The following is a 22,327-nucleotide window of genomic DNA, read 5'->3' on the forward strand; positions in this document are numbered from 1 at the left end:
ACCGATGTTGGAAATACCAACCCAGTCCCGGTGAAGCGGACGAAAAAGAGGAAGAAGAACCTAGGACAGTCCGATGGTACGAGCGGACGCGACGATGTTACCGCGACGAACGCCAGCGACATCGGTGATTTCGGCGACGCCGTCGAAACCGAGAATTCTGCCGGCCCGAGTGCGGTGAAAGTCAAGCTTCCTCCACTGGTGGTGAAGGTAGTGCCACTCAAGACGCTCATTGGCGATTTCGCATCGCTGGGCATCGCAGCTGAGTACAAGATCAGCAGGATCGGTACTAAGGTGATGCTCCGGACGAAAGCGGAATACGAAATCGCAGTCAAATTCCTGAAGGATTCCAATGCGGAATACTTCACGCACGACATCCCCGGTGAAAAGCCCTTCAAGGTAGTCATCAGGGGTCTACCGGATGTTGATCCCAAGGCGATCGAAGAAGAACTCAAGGACCGGTACAAGCTGGCCCCAATCGCTGTCTTTCGGATGACGAGGCGAGACGAAAACGTGAAGACGTACCCGGATTGTCTTTTCCTGGTGCACTTCCAGAAGGGAACGGTGACGCTGAATGCGCTGCAGGCTATCCGTTCAATCTACTCCATAATCGTACGATGGGAGCCATACCGTGGCGGCCATCGCGATGTGACCCAGTGCCAACGATGTCTGAACTTTGGACACGGCACTCGCAACTGCAACATCAAGCCACGCTGTAGCAACTGCGCTCAAGAACACGCCACTTCCAACTGCCCTGCGGATGGAGCCGTGGCGTTAAAATGCGCCAACTGTGGTGGTGCTCATCAAGGTTCCGACAGACAGTGCTCCAAACGAGAGGACTTCAAACGCATCCGAAAACAGGCGGCAACTAACAACCAACCAGGACGCAAGAAGGACAAAGTCCCGGCATTTCGGACGGAGGATTTCCCACCCCTTCGTGCTCCTCAGCAAAGGCAAGTGAATTCGCGGGTGCATTCCGCTCAAGCAACTTCCGGTGATTCTGCTGGCCAAAGCTCTCCATCCCCCCCTGGATTCTGGAGACAACCAACAGCGCAAAACAACAACCCCGATCTGTTCTCAGCGGATGAACTGATGGAAATCTTCGTCAACATGTCCGGTGCTCTTCGTAAGTGCCGCAATAAGCCCGAACAGATCCAAGTGCTCGGTAAGTTCATCATCCAGTATGGCGTCTAAACCGCTAAGTATCGTCACCTGGAATGCTTGCTCTGTAAGAGCAAAAGAGATTGAGCTTGCCGACTTCCTCCGCAAGCACAGCATCGACGTGGGCCTTCTAACCGAGACCCATCTAAAGTCCGGCGACAGCTTCTGGTTGCCTGACTACAACATTATCCGGCTTGATCGCACCAGCTCCAGGGGGGGTGGTGTTGCGGTCGTCGTCAAGAAAGGAATAAAATACCACACTCTGTCCCATATCCGCACCACTATCATCGAGGCCCTTGGTGTGGAGGTGGAGTCGTCGACTGGATACGTTCAGTTCATCGCCGTCTACTGCCCTCGACAGTGTGCCGCCAGCAGTGGACTAGCGGCTAAATTCAAAAAGGACCTTTCCACCATCACCCGTAACGGTTCCCGCCTCGTAGTAGGAGGAGATCTAAACGCTCGCCATGAGGCCTGGCTTAACTACAGGCAGAACCAGAACGGTCGTCTGCTGTTCGACCACTCACAGCATGGGCTGTACTCCGTTTGGTTTTCGGATGAGCCAACATTTATCTCACCGGCGGGCAACCCATCGACGCTAGACCTGTTCCTGACAAATATCGGCTTGTCCAAGCCGGTAGCCTTGAACGAACTCAGCTCCGACCACCAACCGGTGGTGTCTGAACTGGGCTGCAACGTGGCTCCTGCTTCAAGCCTGCGCAAGGACTATCATCGCGTAAACTGGGCCCAGTTTGGACGCGTGGTAGACAGGCACATCATCGACAACCCGCCTCTTGATACCGTGGAGGACATCGACCGAGCGTTGGAGGGACTCCACCAAGCCATAACCGTGGCTGACGAGGCGTGCGTCCGACGAGTTCCTGTGAGGGGTAAGTTTATTGCTATTGATTCCCACACCCAACTCTTAATTCGCCTGAGAAATGTTCGTAGACGCCAGTTTCAGAGGACTGGAGATCAAGCGGTGAAACGTGAAATGGCCGATCTGAACAAGGAGATTGCTTCCAGAATGGTCTCACTCCGGAACGAAAGTTTCGGGCGGCTTGTCCAGAATCTGGACGACCGCTCCAGACCATTCTGGAAAGTTGCCAAGGTCTTAAAGACGCACCCTAAACCCATTCCGCCACTAAAAGATGAAAATGATGACGATCGGCTCATAATTACCCCTCAGGAGAAAGCAAATGCGATTGGTGAGCATATTGCCAAATCGCACTTGCTTGGCTCCAACATACAAAGTCCGCTCGAAGGTCAGGTTGAGCAATGCGTACTCAACCTTGATTCCTCCCCTTGTGCCATCCCTCCGGTGGATAGAATCACAGTGGAACAGATTTGCTCAGCGCTGAAATGCACCAAAAACATGAAGGCCCCCGGGTTTGACGGAATATTCAACCTAGTGTTGAAAAATCTCAGCATGAAGGTTCACTCTCTGCTGGCTGCTGTCTTCAACAGATGCTTGGAACTGCACTACTATCCAAGTATCTGGAAGACAGCGAAAATCATACCTATCCGCAAACCCGGGAAGGACCCAACGCTAGCTTCAAGCTACAGACCAATCAGCCTCCTTTCAGCGCTGAGCAAATTGTTCGAGAAACTCATTCTCAATCGTTTGCTCAAGTTTGTCGAGGAAAATAACATTCTCCTTCCGGAACAGTTTGGGTTCAGAAAGGGGCACTCCACCAATCACCAGCTAGTGCGGGTGATGAATAACATCCGAAGTAACAAAGCTGTATCCAAGTCCACAGCCATGGCCTTGTTAGACGTTGAGAAAGCGTTTGATAATGTCTGGCACAATGGGCTTGTATACAAGCTCTGTAACTTCAACTTTCCATTACATCTGGTTAAAATCACCCGTAGCTACCTCCAGCAAAGGTCGTTTAAGGTATCGTTGAATGGTTGTCTTTCAGACACGTTTTCCATCCCAGCAGGAGTCCCGCAAGGCAGTATGCTGGGCCCCTTGCTTTACAGCATTTACACTTCCGACATTCCTCCCCTTGGAGACGGTTGCGTGTTTTTCCTGTTCGCAGATGATACCGCAATAGCCGTCAAAGGAAGGATGCCTCGCGAAATAACGAACAAACTTCAACGATGCCTTAACGCCTTTGCTGATTATGCCACCACGTGGAAAATCAAAATCAATGCTTCCAAAACACAAACAATCATGTTCTTCCATCGACAATCACCCAAACTAAAACCGGCTCCCTCTTGTACTGTAATCATGGATGGCACAAGGGTTGAGTGGTCCGCCGAAGTAACCTATCTCGGGATGTTGTTTGACGAAAAGCTTCTATTCCGCTCGCATGTGGAGAAAACCGTAGTCAAGTGTTCCGCCTTGGTTAGGAGTCTGTATCCGCTGATTTGCCGCAGATCCCGCCTCTCAAGGGTGAACAAACTGGCCGTCTACAAACAAATCGTAGCACCTGCGATCCTCTACGCAGCTCCGGTGTGGGAATCATGTGCACAGACTCACAGGAACAAAATTCAGGTCGCTCAGAATAGAGTGCTGAGGATGGTTCTTGATCGTCCTTTCGACACTAGAATAACAAATTTACATGAAGAGGCAGGCATTGCCAAAATAGATTCCAAAATTAACGAAATTAAGACTAAATTTGAACAAAAATGTAATTTATCAGAACATGCTTTGATAAGCAATTTGTATATAGTAGGTTAGGTATACATAGTAGTTGTAGGTTAGTTGTAGTTGTAAATAGTAGTTATAAGTAGTCTCCTTTTTCCAATTCAAATCAAACCAATCCCACCAAGGTGGTCATACTTTAAAATAGGCCTGATAGGTCTAGGAACTGTAAATAATAATTAAAATCTCAAATGTACTAAAGTTGAAAAGACGCATCTGTGTCACTTAAAAAATTCATACATGTAAACCACACAATCACAAGAAATAAAGATCATTTAAATGGCAAAAAAAAAAAAAAAAATGCTTTTGCCCATTGTCGCTTCGGACGGCGTGGCACTTGGTCCTGCAGTAAGCAGGACCAAATCAGCGGCTAAAGGTGGATCACGGCGTGACCACAATAATGATGTAAACCCCCTCCCCCTTTCACAACAACCTCTCCCTCTCCCCCTTCACAACAATCTCTCCCCCTCCCCCCTTCACAACAATCTCTCCCCTCCCTCAACAACCTCTCCTAACCCCCCACCACCACTCATCAACAACCTTTCCTAACCCCTCCCCCACTCATCAACAACCTTTCCTAACAAATCAATATCTATGTGTCGGCCACATACTTAAAATATGTACACATAAAAACCATGCGTGACCACACATACTATTCATTTGCGTGTAAATTTCATGTGTACTTCTGAGTGGATTCTGTTTATGTGTGGTCAAATGAAAATCATGTGGAATTTCACATGGATATTTGTCAAGAAAAATGTGTAAATTGTTTTGAGTCAACCATAACCGAAACATTGAAATACTTGAAAATTTTAAGATAAAGTATAATAGTCAAAAATGCATGAAAAACATCAATTTTGTGTGGTTCTACGTCATACTGCGGTCGTGTCTAGGACACAACCCTTTACTTTTTTTATCGTAAATTTGGTGTGAATTTCCAACTTTCAAGATTGTGGACTGATTACTAGAAATCCACAAGTTGAAGAAATCCACCAAGAAAGATGTTCATAATTCCGACCATTAATCTCTAATTTACCTAATAAATCTCAACAAAAATCTGACACCACTGGAACTGATTGAAATTCAGATAGTTTCTCACAATAGATTTTCACCCTCACTGCGACTGCGCAGTTCCAAGAACGATCGATCAGAAATATTGCAGACTTGTCATACCCGTAGAAACAAATGTGCTATTTTCTCCTAGATTGACAAGGCGTCGGTGGTGTAATGGTCAGCATAGTTGCCTTCCAAGCAGTTGATCCGGGTTCGATTCCCGGCCGACGCAAGATGTTTTTTGCATGTCTGCTAATGGATCACATCATTCGAGCAGCTTAAAATGACGTTTCCTACCAATCGAACCGAACTTTTTGACCATGGAGAACAATATGTTGATATTTTGTCTTCGAGAACCTCGAGCAAACAGGGTCTTATTTATGCTAAGGTTGAACAATCTAGAATTTATTGCTTCATTTTCATAAAATCTCTGGCAGGAGGTCGTCCCAAATCTGCTACGAATGTAATGATTCTGTACAGTCTTTCCTATATGTACAGTCGGACAAGATTCACGAAATCCCTCCAGACGCACATACATCCCCACATTTTGTCTTGCTGATGCGATTTCTCATATTCAATTTGATCAAACTGTTGAGTTAGAGCAAAGACATCATATCAAGTTGTTGATATGGTGTCTTCGGTTAGAGCGAACAAAGACCTATGGATTGGGAATGTTTTATACAGGTGAAATTTGTCACAGACGGAAAGACGTGTTGAATCCGATTTTAACTTTTTACGATTTGACGTTAGTAACAAAGGTAACTCGGGGAAATCGCTCTATTTCTAACTCCAAACGTCAGATATGTTGTGTGAAATTGATGCGATCTATTCACTGCGAAAATTTCAGCTTGAGCCGATGCGGTTTATCAAACCAGATATCAACCATTTAATCGGATAAGCCAAATCTTGCCAACCAGAATTTCAAATGGATCTGAAAATTAAATACGAAGCTTCCGCCTCTGCAGCAAACATTTAGATTAATTTTGAACTTTGTATGTACATTAAGTAGGTCACCAGATGTGGTCCCTTAGAAATGCAAAGTGGTAAAGCAAATTGTATGACAAAATAATTCCGTCAATCGTGTCCTTCCTTGTATTTAATGACCATATTAGGACGGTTGAGCAACAAACATTTTCCATAGAGCTGCAGGTTAAAAACGAAAAACGTACACGAAACGAAAATCAATTATTTTCTTCATGTGTTTCACTTATACATTTTTGCCAAAACATCAGCCTTATACATTCCTTAAGACAAACCACATAGGTCCTATAAGAATGCATAAAAGGTATGTGTGACCACTTTTATATTTCATTTGACTCATGATCTTCATTAACTTTTAGCAAGGCGTCTGCTTACTAGTTGACTTATACATTTTATGAATAATCAAAGATCAGAATCATTTTATCAATTTAGCAACTGTTTTGCTGGCAGCACTGTTACTAGACTCCTTTTTTTTTACTTCGAAACTCGTAAATCTGGCCAATGAGCAACGTTCTACCCCTTGAATTCAAAAATAACTTTATGGAGCGCAGTTTGTCATGTCTCGGTAGCCGTGATCGTCTAGTGGTTAGGACCCTACGTTGTGGCCGTAGTAACCCAGGTTCGAATCCTGGTCACGGCAGTGTGCAATAAAACACTGTCACGGGGAGACGATTTTTTTACCTACCCTAACTTCTTTTCCCCCATCCCCCAGAGGGTGCCCTTCGAGTGGATGCCAACATTTCGGTGCACAAGGAAAACACTGCCCTGGGCACGCGAACCGAAGTCAAAAACATTGGGTCCGTCCGAGCCGTTGCCCAGGCGGTTGAGTTCGAAATCGAACGACAGATCGGCATTCTGGACGATGGTGGCAGAATCTTCAACGAAACTCGTGCCTGGGATGCCACCGGGAAGCGCACGATAGCGATGCGTGACAAGGAAGTGGTTCAGGATTACAGGTTTATGCCGGAACCGAACCTACCGCCGCTGCACGTGAACGTCGTCGAAGGCGAATGTGATGCCGAAAATGTGGTTGATGCCGTCCAGATTGGTGCAAACTTGCCGGAACTGCCGGAGGAAACGCGCAAGCAGCTAGTGGAAGTACACAACCTCACACCGGAAATGGCCATCATTCTAGTGGTAAGATTCATGATACGCGCTTTGGCGCTCAGTAGGTCCCTTATGTTTTCCCTTGTTTAATTTTCTAGAACGACATGACCTTGCACGGTCACTTCCGTTCGATACTGGATGAACCGGGCAAAATGCGCTCCCCCAAAACGGTGGCCAATTGCCTAGTCAACGAACTGCTGACGATTCTGAACAAAAACAAACTCGACATCGAACAGTGCCGGATCTCGTCCGCTCACTTGGCAGAGGTGGTGGACATGTTGGACGGGAACATCATCAACCCATACCTGGCGAGGTTGATTCTCCAGGAGGCGCTCGACCGGGAAGGAGCGGAAAGTCCTACGGTGATAGCCCAGCGCAATGATTGGCTGATGATAACCGATTTGGCCCGGATCGAGCCACTCTGTAGGGACGTGATTGAGAAGAATCCAAAGGTGGTGGAGAAGTACCGGAAGGGGAAGGAAAAGATGCTGTTCGCGCTAGCCGGGGAGATTGCCAAAGCGACGGACCAGAAGGTAGATATGGCCAAGGCAGTTGATTTGCTAAAGAAAATGTTGAAAAGTTAATCGAAGTGGAAAAACGAATAAACAGTCGTAATTTGTTATTGTTTTTTTTTTTAAATATGTAGCGCTTTTGAATGTGCATAGTGCACCCGCTCTCGATAGCCGTGATCGTCTAGTGGTTAGGACCCTACGTTGTGGCCGTAGTAACCCAGGTTCGAATCCTGGTCACGGCAGTGTGCAAAAACACTGTCACGGAAGAGAAGGATTTTTTGTTCATTTTCTGCGCACGCCTAATAAATCTAGATAAACATTTTAAAAGGTCTTATCTGTATTGATCAATTCTCTTCATAGGCTTTCTCTTTTGTCAATAACTCAGCTGAAAAACCTTTCCCTGTTGTATTTGACGTTGTGGACGCTAGATAAGAACCTTCCTTATCAAACTATGTGGTAGAATAAGTGCGAAATCTGCATAGCAGTGGTTATGAAAAGAGAAAGTCGATGAAGAGAATCGTTAAAAGTAGATAGGATCATTTGAAATGTTATTGTTATTTAGCTTAACGACGTGTTCTGGGTATCATCCAAACCATTTGTGGAATAGCTCTATGATTTGGGTTATCGTTCGATTATGGTATTTTATAGCGTTTTCGGTTGCTTTTTTCGTAAATTATCTACGTACTGTAACATCTTTTCACGAAAGCCAATAAGGTTGAGCTTTTCCGCAATCTAGTGCCAATCACCGACGGACATCGATTGCCATCCATTGACGGCAATCGAATGTGCAGGAAGGCAGCTTCCACACCTGCGTAGGATATCGCACCTAAAGAGCCTGAATTTATAAAGAGACGACATCTTATCCATTTGACAGGTCTTCTGCTCGATTGGAATGACTTTTCCTATGACTTTGACAGACAATCGATTGTTCCAATTTTGACATGTCGCCTCTTTATAAATTTAGGCTCTTTAATCGCACCCATTCAACACACATGGGCCGGAACCAACGGGTTTGCTTCCCTTCCGAAGGAAGACGTGACCAGAGATTTTTATGCCTCAGAAATATTTTTACTTTAGACTCACCCTGTGCTACAATGTTTATTTTTAGAACTTGTCAAGATGTGCTTGTGCCATGGGCTGCTTATGTAAGAAGGGGCATCTGACATTTCAATTCGAGCAGATATTTAAATTCACGGAAATGAAAAACAACCGAACATTGAGTTCATTGCACCGTTGGAGGCGAACCAGCCTAAGGCTGAAAGCCTCCTTAAGGCCGTTCGCAATGCTGAGTTTCAAAATTGACCACTTTGTCAAGCAGTTTTGGCGTGACTTTCTACCAGCGATTTCACAAAACTGGACCAACTAATTTCTATTTTTTTATGAAACGCACAAATGTTGGCTACTTTTCTAGAGGTTCTAGAAGAAAAAATCTCAAAATAATGTTCCATTTCAAAGTTCGAGTGGTAGTAAACGTCATTTTATCTGCTCGAATGAAGTGGTTAATTGTTTTAAACTACTCGTCAATTCTATAATTTGAAACTGTCAAAAATAAAACTGCAACACGATCAGCGCAACGCACAGTTCTAAAAGATGTTTGTAATCACCAAGTTCCATAAAATTTACTGTTCTCTATGAAGATCATAGAGTTTTTTTGTGAAGCTCTTCGAAACATCTTTAAATACATACAGAAATTTGAAACAGAGTTCCATTCGTGTTTCAAACTCGCTCAGAAATAAAACAGAATAGTCGAGCAGTTGCAAATCTGGTGCAAAATAGTGCTCGAATAATGAAACCGCAACTGAGCATTGCGAGAGGTGCGTTTCTGTTCTAGTTTCAAATTGAAACAGTCCTTATAAAATAAAACAGCATTGCGAACGGCCTAATAAAGCTAAATAATAATAATAATTCATTGCACCTTAGAGAAATAATTATAATTAATATAATTCTTTCTCTAAGATTTAACGACGGCAAAAACACAAAAGGGGGGAGGTGGCTGTCAAATACGAACAATCGTCGCCTACCTCGCATAACTGGTTCCAAATGTAAACAAGCCATAAGAACCCTAATAAAAATAACCATAAAAGAGAGCTTAACGATGTATTCGGGGTATCGTACAAACCAATTGTGGGATAGTTTACCCATCCGGGATACAGTTCGTTTATGATATTTGTTTATTAGGGAAACCTACAGCGTTTGTTTTCGTTTGGAACCAGTTTCATATAAGAATGATCAGTAGGCTGATTTGACAGCCCGCCCCCCCCAGCAAAAAAATTACTCAATTAATTTCATGACAATTTCTAGATAAACATTTCAAAAGGTCCTATCTGCATTGATCGATTCTCTTCACCGACTTTCTCTTTTGTCAATGGACCACTTTGTCAAGCAGTTTTACCGTGACTTTCTACCAGCGATTTCAAACAATTAACCACTTCATTCGAGCAGTTCAAATGACGTTTACTACCACTCGAACTTTGAAATAACACATTATTTTGAGATGTTTTCTTCTAGAACCTCGAGAAAAGTAGCCAACATTTGTGCGTTTCATAAAAAAAATAGAAATTAGTTGGTCCAGTTTTGTGGAATCGCTGGTAGAAAGTCACGCCAATTGAGCCAACAAATGACTATTTTACTCAGAGTCAATGTTATCATAAGAGTCCCGCCAAGAGTGAAGCCAGAAGTACCAATCGAACTGTCAAGCGGGGTACCAAACAAGCAAAGTAAATAAACACTATTGTTCCCACAGCCAGTGAAAAACAAGTATTGCATTCATTACTGACAATATTTTAGTAATTTGAGATGAAAAGTATTTCTCCGCTTTATTTAGTACATTGTGGTATTTATAAGTTATACCAAGCACTTGTTTGAACATTTTTCAGGTTCTATAATTGTTTTTCTCTCCCCGAAGCTCCGTTATCGGCATGAAATTTTTCACTTCTGAATGAAAGTCATGCGATGCTAACGCAAAAAATCTGGTTGCCGTTTACTCTGACGAAAAATTAATTACAAACAGTGCTGCTTGTTCGCAATATTTTCTCTTGGCGGGACTCTTATTATAACATCGACTCTGATTTTACTATGAAACGCACTACTATCATAGAGGTAACTCTAAGACTAGAAGGTCCCGAAATAACGTGCTCAACTTTTTGGCTCAGCTCTGGTACTCTCTTCGGTCCCAAGCTAATCGATTCACCCCTCGAAACATAGGAAAAACCAATAACCCCTCATTTTATCTGTCAAACTTTCATAGCGAATCAAAACAAACATTGCGTAGTACTAGAATTTCGACTAGAATGGGGTACGTTAATCGTTTGCTTGGGACCAATAGGCTACTAAAATGGTGAGCCAATTTAAAATCGTTAGTTTCGTATTGATTGTTGCTACTATTGGCTACTTTTCTCGTGGTTCTAGAAGAAAAACTCTGTGTTATTTCGAAGTTCGAGTCATTTTCAACTGCTCGAATTAAATGGTTAATTCAGCTGCTAAACTTTTCCCTGTTGTATTTGACGTTTTGGACGCTAGATAAGAACCTCCTTTATCAAACTATGTGGTAGAATTAGCGCGAAATCTGTTTGCATAGCAGTGGTTATGCAAAGAGAAAATCGATGAAGAGAATCGATCAAAGCAGATAGGACCATTTGAAATGTTCATCGAGATTTGAGATATCTTTCGGTAAGTTGAAAGAGTTTCGGAAAATGTTTGATAACTACAGAGCAGTTCCATGAACATCCGAAAACTTGAGAGAAGTTTCGAAAACTTCAGGAACATTTTGATCTACTTCAGAAAAATGGTAGGAACTAACAAGATGTTATAAGAACAAAGTCCACAAAATTTTATAGAAGTTGGGTCATTAGGAGTCCCTCCTCCAAATTTCGGGACCTTTAATGAAGGTCCAAGAACTCATGGATAATTTTTAAAACTTTATGTTAGTTCCATTAACAAGGATTTCATAAAAATTAAAAAAATTAAAGGAAGTTCCTAAAACATCAGGGTGGTTCCAAAGATTTCCAGAAAACTTCGAGAACTTCACTGGATATCAGGAGCCAAAGCGAGTGAAAATTACAAGAACTTTACCACATAACATATGTGGAACTACATGCAAAATAACTTTCTAAAATTTGACCCCTTTTTTGTGTTGCCTCAGTGGTATAACTGGTATAGTTGGGCATCGATCTGTCAAACAAAATTGTCGGGATATCGACACTGTGCATTCATAAGGACCAATGTCGAAAAAGGAAACAATGGCTTCTTTCGTATATTTCTTGTAGTTCAAAGTCATTCCATGTAAGCCATCAATTTCATCGGATAGGGGGAGTCTCCCTCTACACAGTTTACGTTCAGTTGACTTGAGTGGTTTTTCATTCTCGGGAAATTCACAGAAAAAGTTTACGTTTGCGACATTCGCTCTTATGAAAGAAAAGCAGATATATGGTTGCATGCTCAGTAGGCATTGACGTTGACGACGAACCTGCAACTCTTTACTCCTTGGAAAAAAATCCATATGCATCTGAAAATATGTGCATAAAATCTAGCGGACATTGTCTTATCTCTTCACTCCACCAAAGAACCAGCGAGCCACAATCTCTTCACACAAAGCTTGAGAGTATCCTATTCGATTTTCATAGGAGTGAAAAGGTAAAGAAATGTCCACCAGGTTTCACGCACAGACTGACGATTGCGGATGGGATTTTACCATAAGAGTAAAGAGATATAGAGTGAAGGCGAATTGTAAGTTGCCAGGGTAATGCGCGATGTCAATCATACAATGTCTGGCCCAACTGACTTATTGGTATTACACAGTTGAAGGTGGTGTTCGTATTTCAACTAAGAGTTTATCTTTTTGCACGAAACAGCGGTTGCCTGTGATGTCACGACTGCTGTTCGCAGTATGGAATGTTGTGCTGACGTAACGTCGTCATTCGCTTGCGCAGCAATGTTTACAACATTTCTGCTACTAACACCAACAAGCTGCCTGCTGTTACAGACCTTGTATGATTGACATCGGATATGCGGCCTTTCTTTTTTCGACCAGCTCTACAGGGGGCTTATCAAAGGTTTTTTTAAACTAGCATTTTCAAGCCGGTCAGAAGCCAATCAAGAGCGTTATTAACCAGTAATATTGCATATTTACAGATGCAATATTTCTTAGTCTCTTTGACCAGATTGAATTCCATTCGATTCATTGCGTAAATTGCGATAGTTGAATGTAATTGAATGCAAACAATTAGAAGGTTTTATGTTTGCGTTGAATAGGTGTAATTAAACATTTTATATGAATAATATTGTTCACTGTGCTATTAGCACAAACGAAGTGACAGACGACTAACTGGCGAAGAAATCTATTAAAATAATGTGGTTCACTGTAATAGAATTTTCTTGGAAGCTTGTGCCATCATCCACCAGATGGGTTAGTTTTTTTGTTTTTATTTGAACAAAGTTGATTTTGTGTACAATGATTCTTTGACAGTGTGCAAAGAGAGTATCATTTTGTCATTTTTTATGCATTTCAGTTTTGAGTAGAGTGAAAGAGATAGAACCAAAACATTCTAATACATTTGGTGAAAATGCTAGTACAATCCAGTAGTAGCAACAATCAATACGAAACTAACGATTTTAAATTGGCTCACCACTTTAGTAGCCTATTGGTCCCAAGCAAACGATTAACGTACCCTATTCTAGTTGAAATTCTATTACTACACTATGTTTGTTTTGATTCGCTATGAAAGTTTGACAGATAAAATGAGGGGTTATTGGTTTTACCTATGTTTCGAGGGGTGATTCGACAAGCTTGGGACCGAAGATAGTACCAGAGGTGAGCCAAAAAGTTGAGCACGTTTCTTCGGGACCTACTTGTCTTAGAGTTACCTCTATGGTAGTAGTGTTGCCATGTGGTACAATCCAGTAGTAGTGGTGTTGCCATGTGGTACACTGAAAAATTGAAATAGCAGGTTAGTCACCAAAGTTTTCGAGCCGCTCCGTCTGTCACTTCGTTTGTGCTATTAGTAAGTCGATTTATGAGTGTCATGAAATATTCTGTTGACATTTATAAAAAGTTTAAATTTTTCTAAGAAATCTACAAACATAGCTAGGGTATGTGTACCAGTTTTAGGCCCTAGTGGTCGTCGAATTGACCTTATCTTAAATTTCCCATTTTAACATTCTTTCTAAATTTGTTTCGATACAAGGTAAGGACATATGTTTTGGCAGAAATCTACGCAAATAAAGCCATTACAATGTATTTCAAATATGGCCCTAGGACCAAAAACTGGACCACTAGTGCCAATACTGGTACACTTATCCTATGTAAAATAGATTCAAACGATTACTTTCGTTTGTAAATAGTGCTTATTGTTGCTAGAAAATATAGCCGTTCCCTTCCTTTGCCTTTTCGATCAATCTTTCCACGTTTTTAGTGCAAAATAATTGGAGTAGATCTTTTGGTCAAAACATTTTCAATTGACCGCAGTCTCGGCCGCAGCTGAGAAGCATATGGAGGATTGAATCCTTGGGTATTAAAGATAAGCACTTAATCTGATTTATCGTTCTGCTTGCGAATGAAACGATGGTCAGCTCACAGCTCAAAACACTGCATAATTTCCGCATAAACCGGGACACTTGTTGCAAAATGATGCTGCTTCTCTTTGGACTTCAAAATGTATGCAGTTAACTCCTAATTTGCGGGGTCGTATTTTTTCTCCTACGAATCCAAAATGAAATCAAAAGTTGATGCAATTGGCTCCAAACATTTAAAAAAAAAGTTTAACGAAAAAAAATAGTGCATACATTTTTCTTCTAAGTATACAAAAATATTTAAGATTAGAAGAAGTATTGGCGTGGAGTTTCCCCACTTTTTTGCCAGAACTACAGGAAAACAATACGTATGGTTTACAATAACGTTTCAGGATTAATCGTTGGGTGGCAGGTCATTGCATACAAAACCAGCGAAAAATGTATACTTTTTAGATTGCAAATGTTAATATATTTGTTTACTGTGTGACGCAAGGGAGGAGCTAGCTATATAGTTATAAATAAAGGACGTAAATAGTTAAGGAAAAACCAAGACATAAGTTCAAAAGTTCTAAAGAGGCAAAGATTTATAAACGACGCTATAATTATTTTAATAGAATTGACTACCCCCTTGATCCCCTTTCTCATTTTACAGCTGGTATAATAAATTTGACAGATCGATGCCTTTCTATACCACTTGAAATCACTAAAATGGGGTCGATTTTTTATTATCGAGTTCCACATATGTTATGTGACTTTACTGAATTTACGGAAACTACAGTTGAGATTAAAGATCTTTAGGGAGGCGACGTAGCTTGTAGAAGTTCTGAGACTACAGGGAATTTCCATGCCGGAACTAATAAGATGTTCTAAGCGGTTCTAAGAACAAAAACCACAACATTTTAAAGAAGTTGGGACGCCAGACAGGAAAATGAAGTTAATGAAGTTCCAAGAACTTATGGACAATTTTTAAAACTTTATTTATTAGCATAAGAAAGATTGCGGAAACCTTTAAGAAGTTCTGGGAATTTAATTTATTTATTTATTTATTTACACTTAAATCTAAATGTAGTCACTCATTAAAAATTAAAAATTGGCCAACAGCAAACGATGACGAAACATCGAGGCATTGATGTAAAAGTCAAATAGGTCAGAGGCTTCGTTGAATTGATGAATTATTGCGACAAAGGAACTGTTTGCAGCATAGTTGGTTGCATGTACTACTTCATGTAGCAAGGTTCTCGGACGGAGTGTTCGGGCAGGAGCATACAGATTAATTTTGGCCAGTAACTCAGGAACATCATATTCTGCGAGTAAAACTTTAGCAACGAAGACGACCTGCGATATGTTTCATCGCTTAGCAAGAGTATCCAAACCCAGTAAACGACAGCGGTCAGCATACGGTGGTAAATTCAGCGGGTCACTCCATGGAAGATAGCGCAGTCTGACGAATTTGCGTTGAACAGCTTCAAATCGTCCACTCCATACAGCTTGGTAGGGATTCCAGACAACACACGCGAATTCCAGTAGTGAGCGCACCAATGAACAGTAAAGGGCTTTAAAACACAGAGGATCACGAAATTCCTTAGATATCTTGAACATGAATCCAAGCTGTCGATTAGCTTTGTCGATCGTGGTTGAGAAGTGGCGAGTGTATGTGAGCTTTTCATCCAACATGACACCGAGGTCTTTAACGTGATCGACACGTTGAACTGCAGTTCCAGCAACGTTATAATCAAACAAAATGGCAGTCATAGTTCGACGGAAACTAATTACGCAGCACTTTGAGACGCACAGGACCATAAAATTACGTTCACACCAATCATTAAAGATTTCAAGAAGGTTTTGTAGTTCTAAACAGTCGGCATAGCCTCGAACGACTAGATAAATCTTCAAGTCATCGGCAAAAAAACAATTTACCTCCACGTAGTAGAATAAACGTTACATCGTTCACAAATAAAGAGAAGAGCATTGGTCCCAAAGTGCTACCCTGTGGAACTCCTGATCTGTTCGAGAAACAGTACGATGAGTAGTTTCCAATGCATACAGTAACTTCACGTTGCACGAGGTACGATCTAAGCCAGCTGCAGAAGGAAACAGAACATCCAATTTTTTTAAGCTTTGCTAGCAGAACGTCGTGCACAACTCTATCAAACGCAGCTTTAAGATCAGTGTAGATGGCATCCACTTGAAGTTTCTTGCATACATTTTCCATACAGAACGACGTAAAGCTGACGAGATTAGTTTCCACGGAGCGGCCAGGAAAGAAACCATGTTGACATGTACTTATGTAATGCTTGCAGGAAGCAAACAATCTCTCATTTATCAGCGACTCAAACAGCTTAGATTCAACCCCAAGCGAGGTAATCCCACGGTAGTTTTCCACATTGCGTTTGTCTCCTTTCTTGAAAACAGGGAACATAGTAGACCGTTTCCATAGTGCGGGAAATTTCTGTTGACGAAGTGACAGGTTGAAGAGCAAGGACAACGGAGCAGCTAAGATATCGGAGCATTTTTTTAGGACTGCAGATGGAATAACACTCGGACCTGGTGAAAATGATGATTTGGTTTTACTCATCACAGAGAGAACCATTTGTACATCTACGGCAAAAACATCAATGTTTACGACGTCGGTTGGCACATCACGGACGGCTCGCTCAATTTATGCTTGCGATGGGGAGTTATTTGAGAAGACGCTTAAGAAGCGCCTAGCAAATAGGCTGCATTTGTCCTCAGTTGTCAATGCCGAGGTCAATGCTACGTCATTGCCGAGAAACATTTTTGACGGCAGTCCAGTTTCCTTCCTCTTAGTATTCACAAACGACCAGAATCCCTTGGGGTGGCATTGCAGATTATGTTGAGTACGAATTACATACCTCTTGTAAAGAAGCTTGTTGTAGTGGCGATAATCGTAAATGTCGCTTGGTAAGGGTACATCGTCGATGAGTGAGAGCACGGAGAGCTCTAGATCGCACTCGTTTCAGGTTGCGGAGAGTAGCGTTAGACCAAGGCGGTTTTCTTGGAGGTTGGCACTTCGGTACTGAAGCACAAACACAGTCACGCAAAAGGCTATTACAGCGAGCGGCTGCTGTATCGATATCAAGGTCATTCAACACGTTCCAGTTGATCCGGGACAAGGAACGTCTCAGAAAACGGAAATCGGTCTTCCGGAAATTGAGCCGAGTGGCAGTCATGGTTTCATCAAAACGAATTTCAGATCCGTTCGCGCTGGCAGGAGTAGTTGAAGATGCAATCGGATCTGGAAACGCATAACCCTGGCCTGAGGGTGACCAGCTAAGCCCAGGCTGATTAAAATCACCAAGCAGAAGAAGCACATCCGTTATATCAGCCATGGACGATGCAAATTCTGTAGCATCCAGATGAAGCTGCATTGTGGTGCAGTCATGTCGACGTTCAGGGGGAATATACACCGCTCCAATGAGGATGTTCTGCGAAGTGAGGCTGACCTTAACCCAAACCGCTTCAATTGTAGTAAATAGTTCGTTGGAGATTACGCAGGAGGCGAATTCGTTGGAAACAGTGATGAGCACACCACCACCGCGAGTACAAATGCTGTTGGATGAATTACGGTCTAATCTGTAGACAGTAAAAGAGTCACCAAACAGTTGCACTGAATTGATCCTCCCATCGAGCCAAGTTTCCGTGAATACATAAACGTCATATTCCCCGTCAAGCGCAGCCAGATAAACATCGTCCAATTTAGTCATGAGCCCCCTGGTGTTCTGATAGTAGACACGTAAACCGCTAGAGGGTTCAGTGCGAGCCGTGTCAATGATAACTTGTCCAGGATCCGCACGAGAGAACGGTGAACTATCAGGCAGCGAAAGATCACCTGACGTAGAAAGGCTCGAAGTGGTGGCCATAAGCGAAGATGAACTGAAACGAAGTGGCGGATCAACAGTTGAATTCACATGGACGAGTTCATACTTGCCGTAAACGAGTGGTTGGAAGAATTTAAAGGAAGTTCCGAAAACATCAGGGTAATTCCAAATATTGCAGGAAAACATCGAGAACATCACTGGTGATCAAAAAGCTTCTGGCAATTCCATTCCGGAAAATTGCACGAACTTTTAAATAAATTACTGAATTTACGAAAACTTCAGTCGAGATTAAAGATCTCTAGGGAAGTGACGTACCTTGGAGCAGTTCTGAGATTTCAGGGAATTTCCATGAATATCAGGAAAATTGTGGTAAGTTCAGGGTAATGGTTCTTAACAATCCATTATTTTAAGGTCCACTTCCAAAAAATAAAAACCATAATACATAAGGTTAAAACTTTGTCACACAAACGTTCATGTAAAGTTCCACAAAACTGATGATGTACTAAAAAATATTCCATACGATTTGACAGGTAGCAAAACGTCATTATCATTTTCACATCATTTCCATCTGCTGGTCGACCGTAACGTACACGGATAGAAATCCCCTTATACCTTTTGCCAAATTTCTATTGCTGATTCTTCATAAAATGTATAAGCGAAGACATAAGTCAACAAATAAGCAGACACCTTTCAAAAAGTTAATGAAGATTATGTGTCAAATGATATATATAAATAGTCACACATACCGTTTATGCATTCTTGTGGACCTATGTGGTTTGTCTTATGGAATGTATAAGGCTGTTTTTTTGGCAAAAATGTATTAGTGAAACACATGAATAAAATAATTAAATTTCGTTTCGTGTAAATTCATCAATAATGCCAGCAAGCAAAGTGGTCCAATTCCTCTGGGGAAACGTGTAGTCCCTGTTTAGCGTGCAAACCTGCAGGTAAACAAAAAACAAAGAAGAATCTTGTCCTTGTCATCGCAGTTAGTGTTTGTTACCCGGAAAATGGACGCTACAAAACATGGATAGTAAGTTCCGTCCGTAAGTAAAATACCACCCTCGAAATCTCACCGCCCTTATTTTTGTTCCAGTGCCATCTCCGCCAGTGGTACCTTCTGTCGACTGTGCCTTAAAACCGACGCGATCGAAATCGTCGTCCAATCGCCGGAGGAAGCCAACGAATCGCTGCTCAACATCATCAGCGAATGCCTCGGGATATGGCTCACCGTGACGGAAGACTTCCCGCTGGCCATCTGCCACTCGTGTTCGATGTCGATGGAAGCGATCCGCCAGTTCCGGTACAACTGCCAGCAGTGTGATTTCTACCTCCGCAGTCAACGCTCGGCTGCACCTCCACCAGCGCCGACACCGGTGCTAGTGGTTGATAGTGATTTAGATTCTTCGACGGAACATAAACCACTGATATCGCATTCAGGGATGGAACCGGCGGCGATAGCAGCGTCACAGGGTGTGGTCGCAGTGCAGGAAGTCCGGTACGAAGAATCGACAATTAGTGTGAGCGATAATAACGGAGTAGCCGGATCGATGGAGGGGCAGATGTGTGAGCAAATGGTGGTTATGGAGCAGCATCCGGTGGAAATGAATATCCCATTGAAGAAGTTTGACTGTCCGGAGTGCGGCAAACAGCTGTACAGTTCGCGGATGCTGGCACAACACGTAGTGCGGGAGCATCGGCTGTGTCATGGGTGCGACCAGTGTGGAATGTCCTACAACAGCAAGCAGAAGCTGGATTCACACAAGGAAAGCTGCTCTGGGCGGCCATCCAAATTCATATGCACTCAGTGTCCCAGTGCGAAGGTGTTTGCCACGGCCATAAGTCTTTCCATGCATCTGTATTATGCCCACGACAGTATTAAATCCGTTGTCTATCGGTGCGAGGCGTGTAAGAAGAATTTCAAGAACCGGACGGGTCTCAAGTATCACTACAATGCACGCCACGGATGCACGATGGTGGAATGCGAGATCTGCCGGAGGCCGTTTCCCACGGAGGAAAGCTTGTACTACCATAAACAGGCAGATCACTGAGGGGGGATTCAAACTAGGCACTTAGGGTAGCGATTTGTACAAAATATGTATTTCGACTGAATATTCAATATAATAAAGACAAAATGTTAGCAGCTGTATTGAAGTTCTTTTTGTTATTACTTTTCCGCAGCTGGCTTCTGTTTGGAGAAACGTAGATCGTCACTGGCGACGTCGTTCATGGCGTTGGCGTGGACTTTCTCGCGGGCAAACTTGGGAGGAATTCCAATGGTACAGTTGACGAATTCGGGATATCGCTTTGAGTCATTCTTGCTGGCCAGGTGCAGGGGAACTTCTGGCACTGGTGCAGCCGCAACTCCTCCAGGAATGCTGTTCAATGCAGTGAGCCTGTAATCAAAGTTGAAATCAAATTTATCCAGAGTTAGGTATTTCAAATAGTACATAATGTTTGCTTCAGACTTACATCTTGTTATTTCGCTCGAAAGGTGTACACTGATGAGAAAAGCGAAGGTCTTCAATTATAATGGTCGTACAAAACAACATCGAACAAAGGATTCTACTATTTAATCAAAATGGAACAAGGCAGCTGATCAAACAGCGCTGAAGGAACCCTGCTATTTGAGAATTTACCAATTCTGCAAAGTTTTCTAAGACGCATTACTCAAAGGGTTGTTGAGTCATGTTTATTTTCTTAATATTGTTTGGTAAAGCTTCTTAAATAAAGAAATGCTTAAACGTTTACGACGAAGTCCCATTTTGTAAATTACTTCCTCCGTCTACATCGTCATGGGTTTTTCTGTGACGCTGAAATGTGTGCCACTGGCGAAACTGAGCATTACACCTATTACAACAGTAGTGAGTCGGATTTTCCGACCCAATGTACATGTTCATCTGTTTGCGAATATCCTTCGGAGAAATGGGGTTCAATTCTCCTGGCCGCTTCTGTGGGTGTCTCAGCCGTGTTGCGGCCACGGCTGCAGCCATAGCATCGGCGTCGTGTTTTGAGGAATGCTTCAAATTCATGTGCTTCTCGAGGTTTGACTCCTTGACAAATGCCAGCTTGCAAACTTGACATTCAATTTTTCGGGGAGTTTTCTTGGACTTGGTCGGTTTTTCATTCCATTGGGTCGTGATGCTATTGCTGCCCTCCGAGTGAACGTTCAGCAGCTCGACTTTGATATCACCGACCATGATTGTATTACCGCTGCTCAAGAAGTCAGCATTAACACTAGGTTCCTCCTGAGCCACGGAAGAAGGTAAAACTTCCTCGATAAGCAATTCCGGTTCCGGAGAGGCGCATTCCTGTTTGCATTCAACCACATCGGAATCAAAGGATGGTGACTCTCCCACCCGACTGTTGCTTAAAATTGCATCGCAAACCTGGGCCCGTTCCCGAAGGGCTTCAAATGTTTCGAGCGCAGCCGAGCACAGTCGACATACGGTACAGGGGAAATCCACTTCCGGAGTAAGCGCTACACCGAGACAGATCTGAATTTGGGCCACCATGGGATTATCGCTGGATTGCAGGAGCCATCGCAGTTGGTGCTGGGAGAAGCACAACCGGCAATACCCGGTCGGATCTACGCTGGGGCTGAATGAATACGATGTCGTGGGATTAAATTAGATTAATGAACATTCAGTAGTGCCATATAATTATTACTTACATTTGCATCGGGCTTTCACGGGTTTTGATTTAAATTTGAAAACAAATCGAAGCCTTTGGCGTCGGAACAACACCAGTGTTTACGAAAACAGCAACAAAATTTGATAAACAAAGCTTTCTCTTGAAGTGTACAACCTTTTCGCTTCCGCGAGTGAATCGAGTGAATCAGATGTCGTTTGTGCGGTGTTGCACCGGTGTAGTGTAAGCGGCATTAAACGCGAGTCGTTGTCAGCTTGACATCATTTGTTTTTAAACAAAGGTTCATCCGACATTTATACCCTGAACTATTTCAGTGTAGTTACACGACACCGCAAAAAACGAAAAAGAGCATACAAATCTGGATGAACCATTCGTTCGAGTAGTCTCCCGCAGCGTTGCCAGATATACCGCTTTTAGAACTAGATACCGAAATACACCGATAAATTAAACTATTCCCATTTTGCTTGAAATTTAATCAGTTTGACATTAAACTCAGTTTAATCCAGTCCAGTGGCAGGCGCGTAGGCAACATAGGCGGGTCCAGCACAGTAAAATAAACGATTTGAGCCCGGGACATGCTGCCTACTGTCAAGCGCTGCTGTTGGTATAGGCCTGGTTTAATTATATCGAATGATTAAAAATTAATACTCTTTTTTTAAAAAAATAAGCATCTGCTATTAATCCCAGTTTAATCATGGTTGATTAGATTGGAGATTATCTTTTTTGAATAAATTTTAATCATTTTTTATTCTATTTTAATAATTTTTGATTGAATTTTAATCTTTTTTGATTATATATCAGTATCGAAAAGAATAATCTAATCTAATCTAATCTCTAATCTAATCTCACACTAACGCAGCCAATACTTTGAA

At 42.5% G+C, this 22,327-nt stretch overlaps 3 protein-coding genes and 1 non-coding gene across 4 annotated transcripts; 3 read left to right on the forward strand and 1 right to left on the reverse strand.

Moving 5' to 3' along the window:
* Positions 1-5,018: 5,018 nt before the first annotated feature.
* TRNAG-UCC (transfer RNA glycine (anticodon UCC)) lies at positions 5,019-5,090 on the forward strand. Its single transcript has one exon. It is a non-coding gene; the product is annotated as a tRNA-Gly (tRNA).
* A 1,461-nt stretch (positions 5,091-6,551) lies between these two features.
* Positions 6,552-7,530, forward strand: LOC135703280 (glutamyl-tRNA(Gln) amidotransferase subunit B, mitochondrial-like; the record flags this gene model as incomplete). Its single annotated transcript, XM_065224453.1, has 2 exons — positions 6,552-6,976; positions 7,045-7,530. Coding segments are annotated over 2 exons (911 nt in total), but the record flags the coding sequence as incomplete, so codon positions are not given.
* Positions 7,531-18,780: 11,250 nt separating this feature from the next.
* Positions 18,781-19,945, forward strand: LOC135703104 (GDNF-inducible zinc finger protein 1-like). Its single transcript, XM_065224211.1, has 2 exons — positions 18,781-18,837; positions 18,901-19,945. The coding sequence occupies exons 1-2, from the start codon at positions 18,815-18,817 to the stop codon at positions 19,853-19,855; spliced, it is 978 nt and encodes a 325-aa protein (XP_065080283.1). The 5' UTR covers positions 18,781-18,814; the 3' UTR covers positions 19,856-19,945.
* A 190-nt stretch (positions 19,946-20,135) lies between these two features.
* On the reverse strand, positions 20,136-21,549 carry LOC135703113 (uncharacterized). The gene is made up of 3 exons (XM_065224218.1): positions 21,478-21,549; positions 20,277-21,404; positions 20,136-20,200 (listed from the first exon to the last, which is right to left on the reverse strand). Exons 1-2 carry the CDS (start codon positions 21,483-21,485, stop codon positions 20,552-20,554), a joined length of 861 nt encoding a protein of 286 aa, XP_065080290.1. The 5' UTR covers positions 21,486-21,549; the 3' UTR covers positions 20,136-20,200; positions 20,277-20,551.
* Between the last annotated feature and the right edge of the window lie 778 nt (positions 21,550-22,327).

This window comes from Ochlerotatus camptorhynchus, unplaced genomic scaffold, assembly GCF_037179485.1.
Source record: "Ochlerotatus camptorhynchus isolate MF236.1 unplaced genomic scaffold, CSIRO-AGI_Acam_v1.1 ptg000020l, whole genome shotgun sequence".
In the NCBI taxonomy this organism is placed as follows: domain Eukaryota; kingdom Metazoa; phylum Arthropoda; class Insecta; order Diptera; family Culicidae; genus Ochlerotatus; species Ochlerotatus camptorhynchus.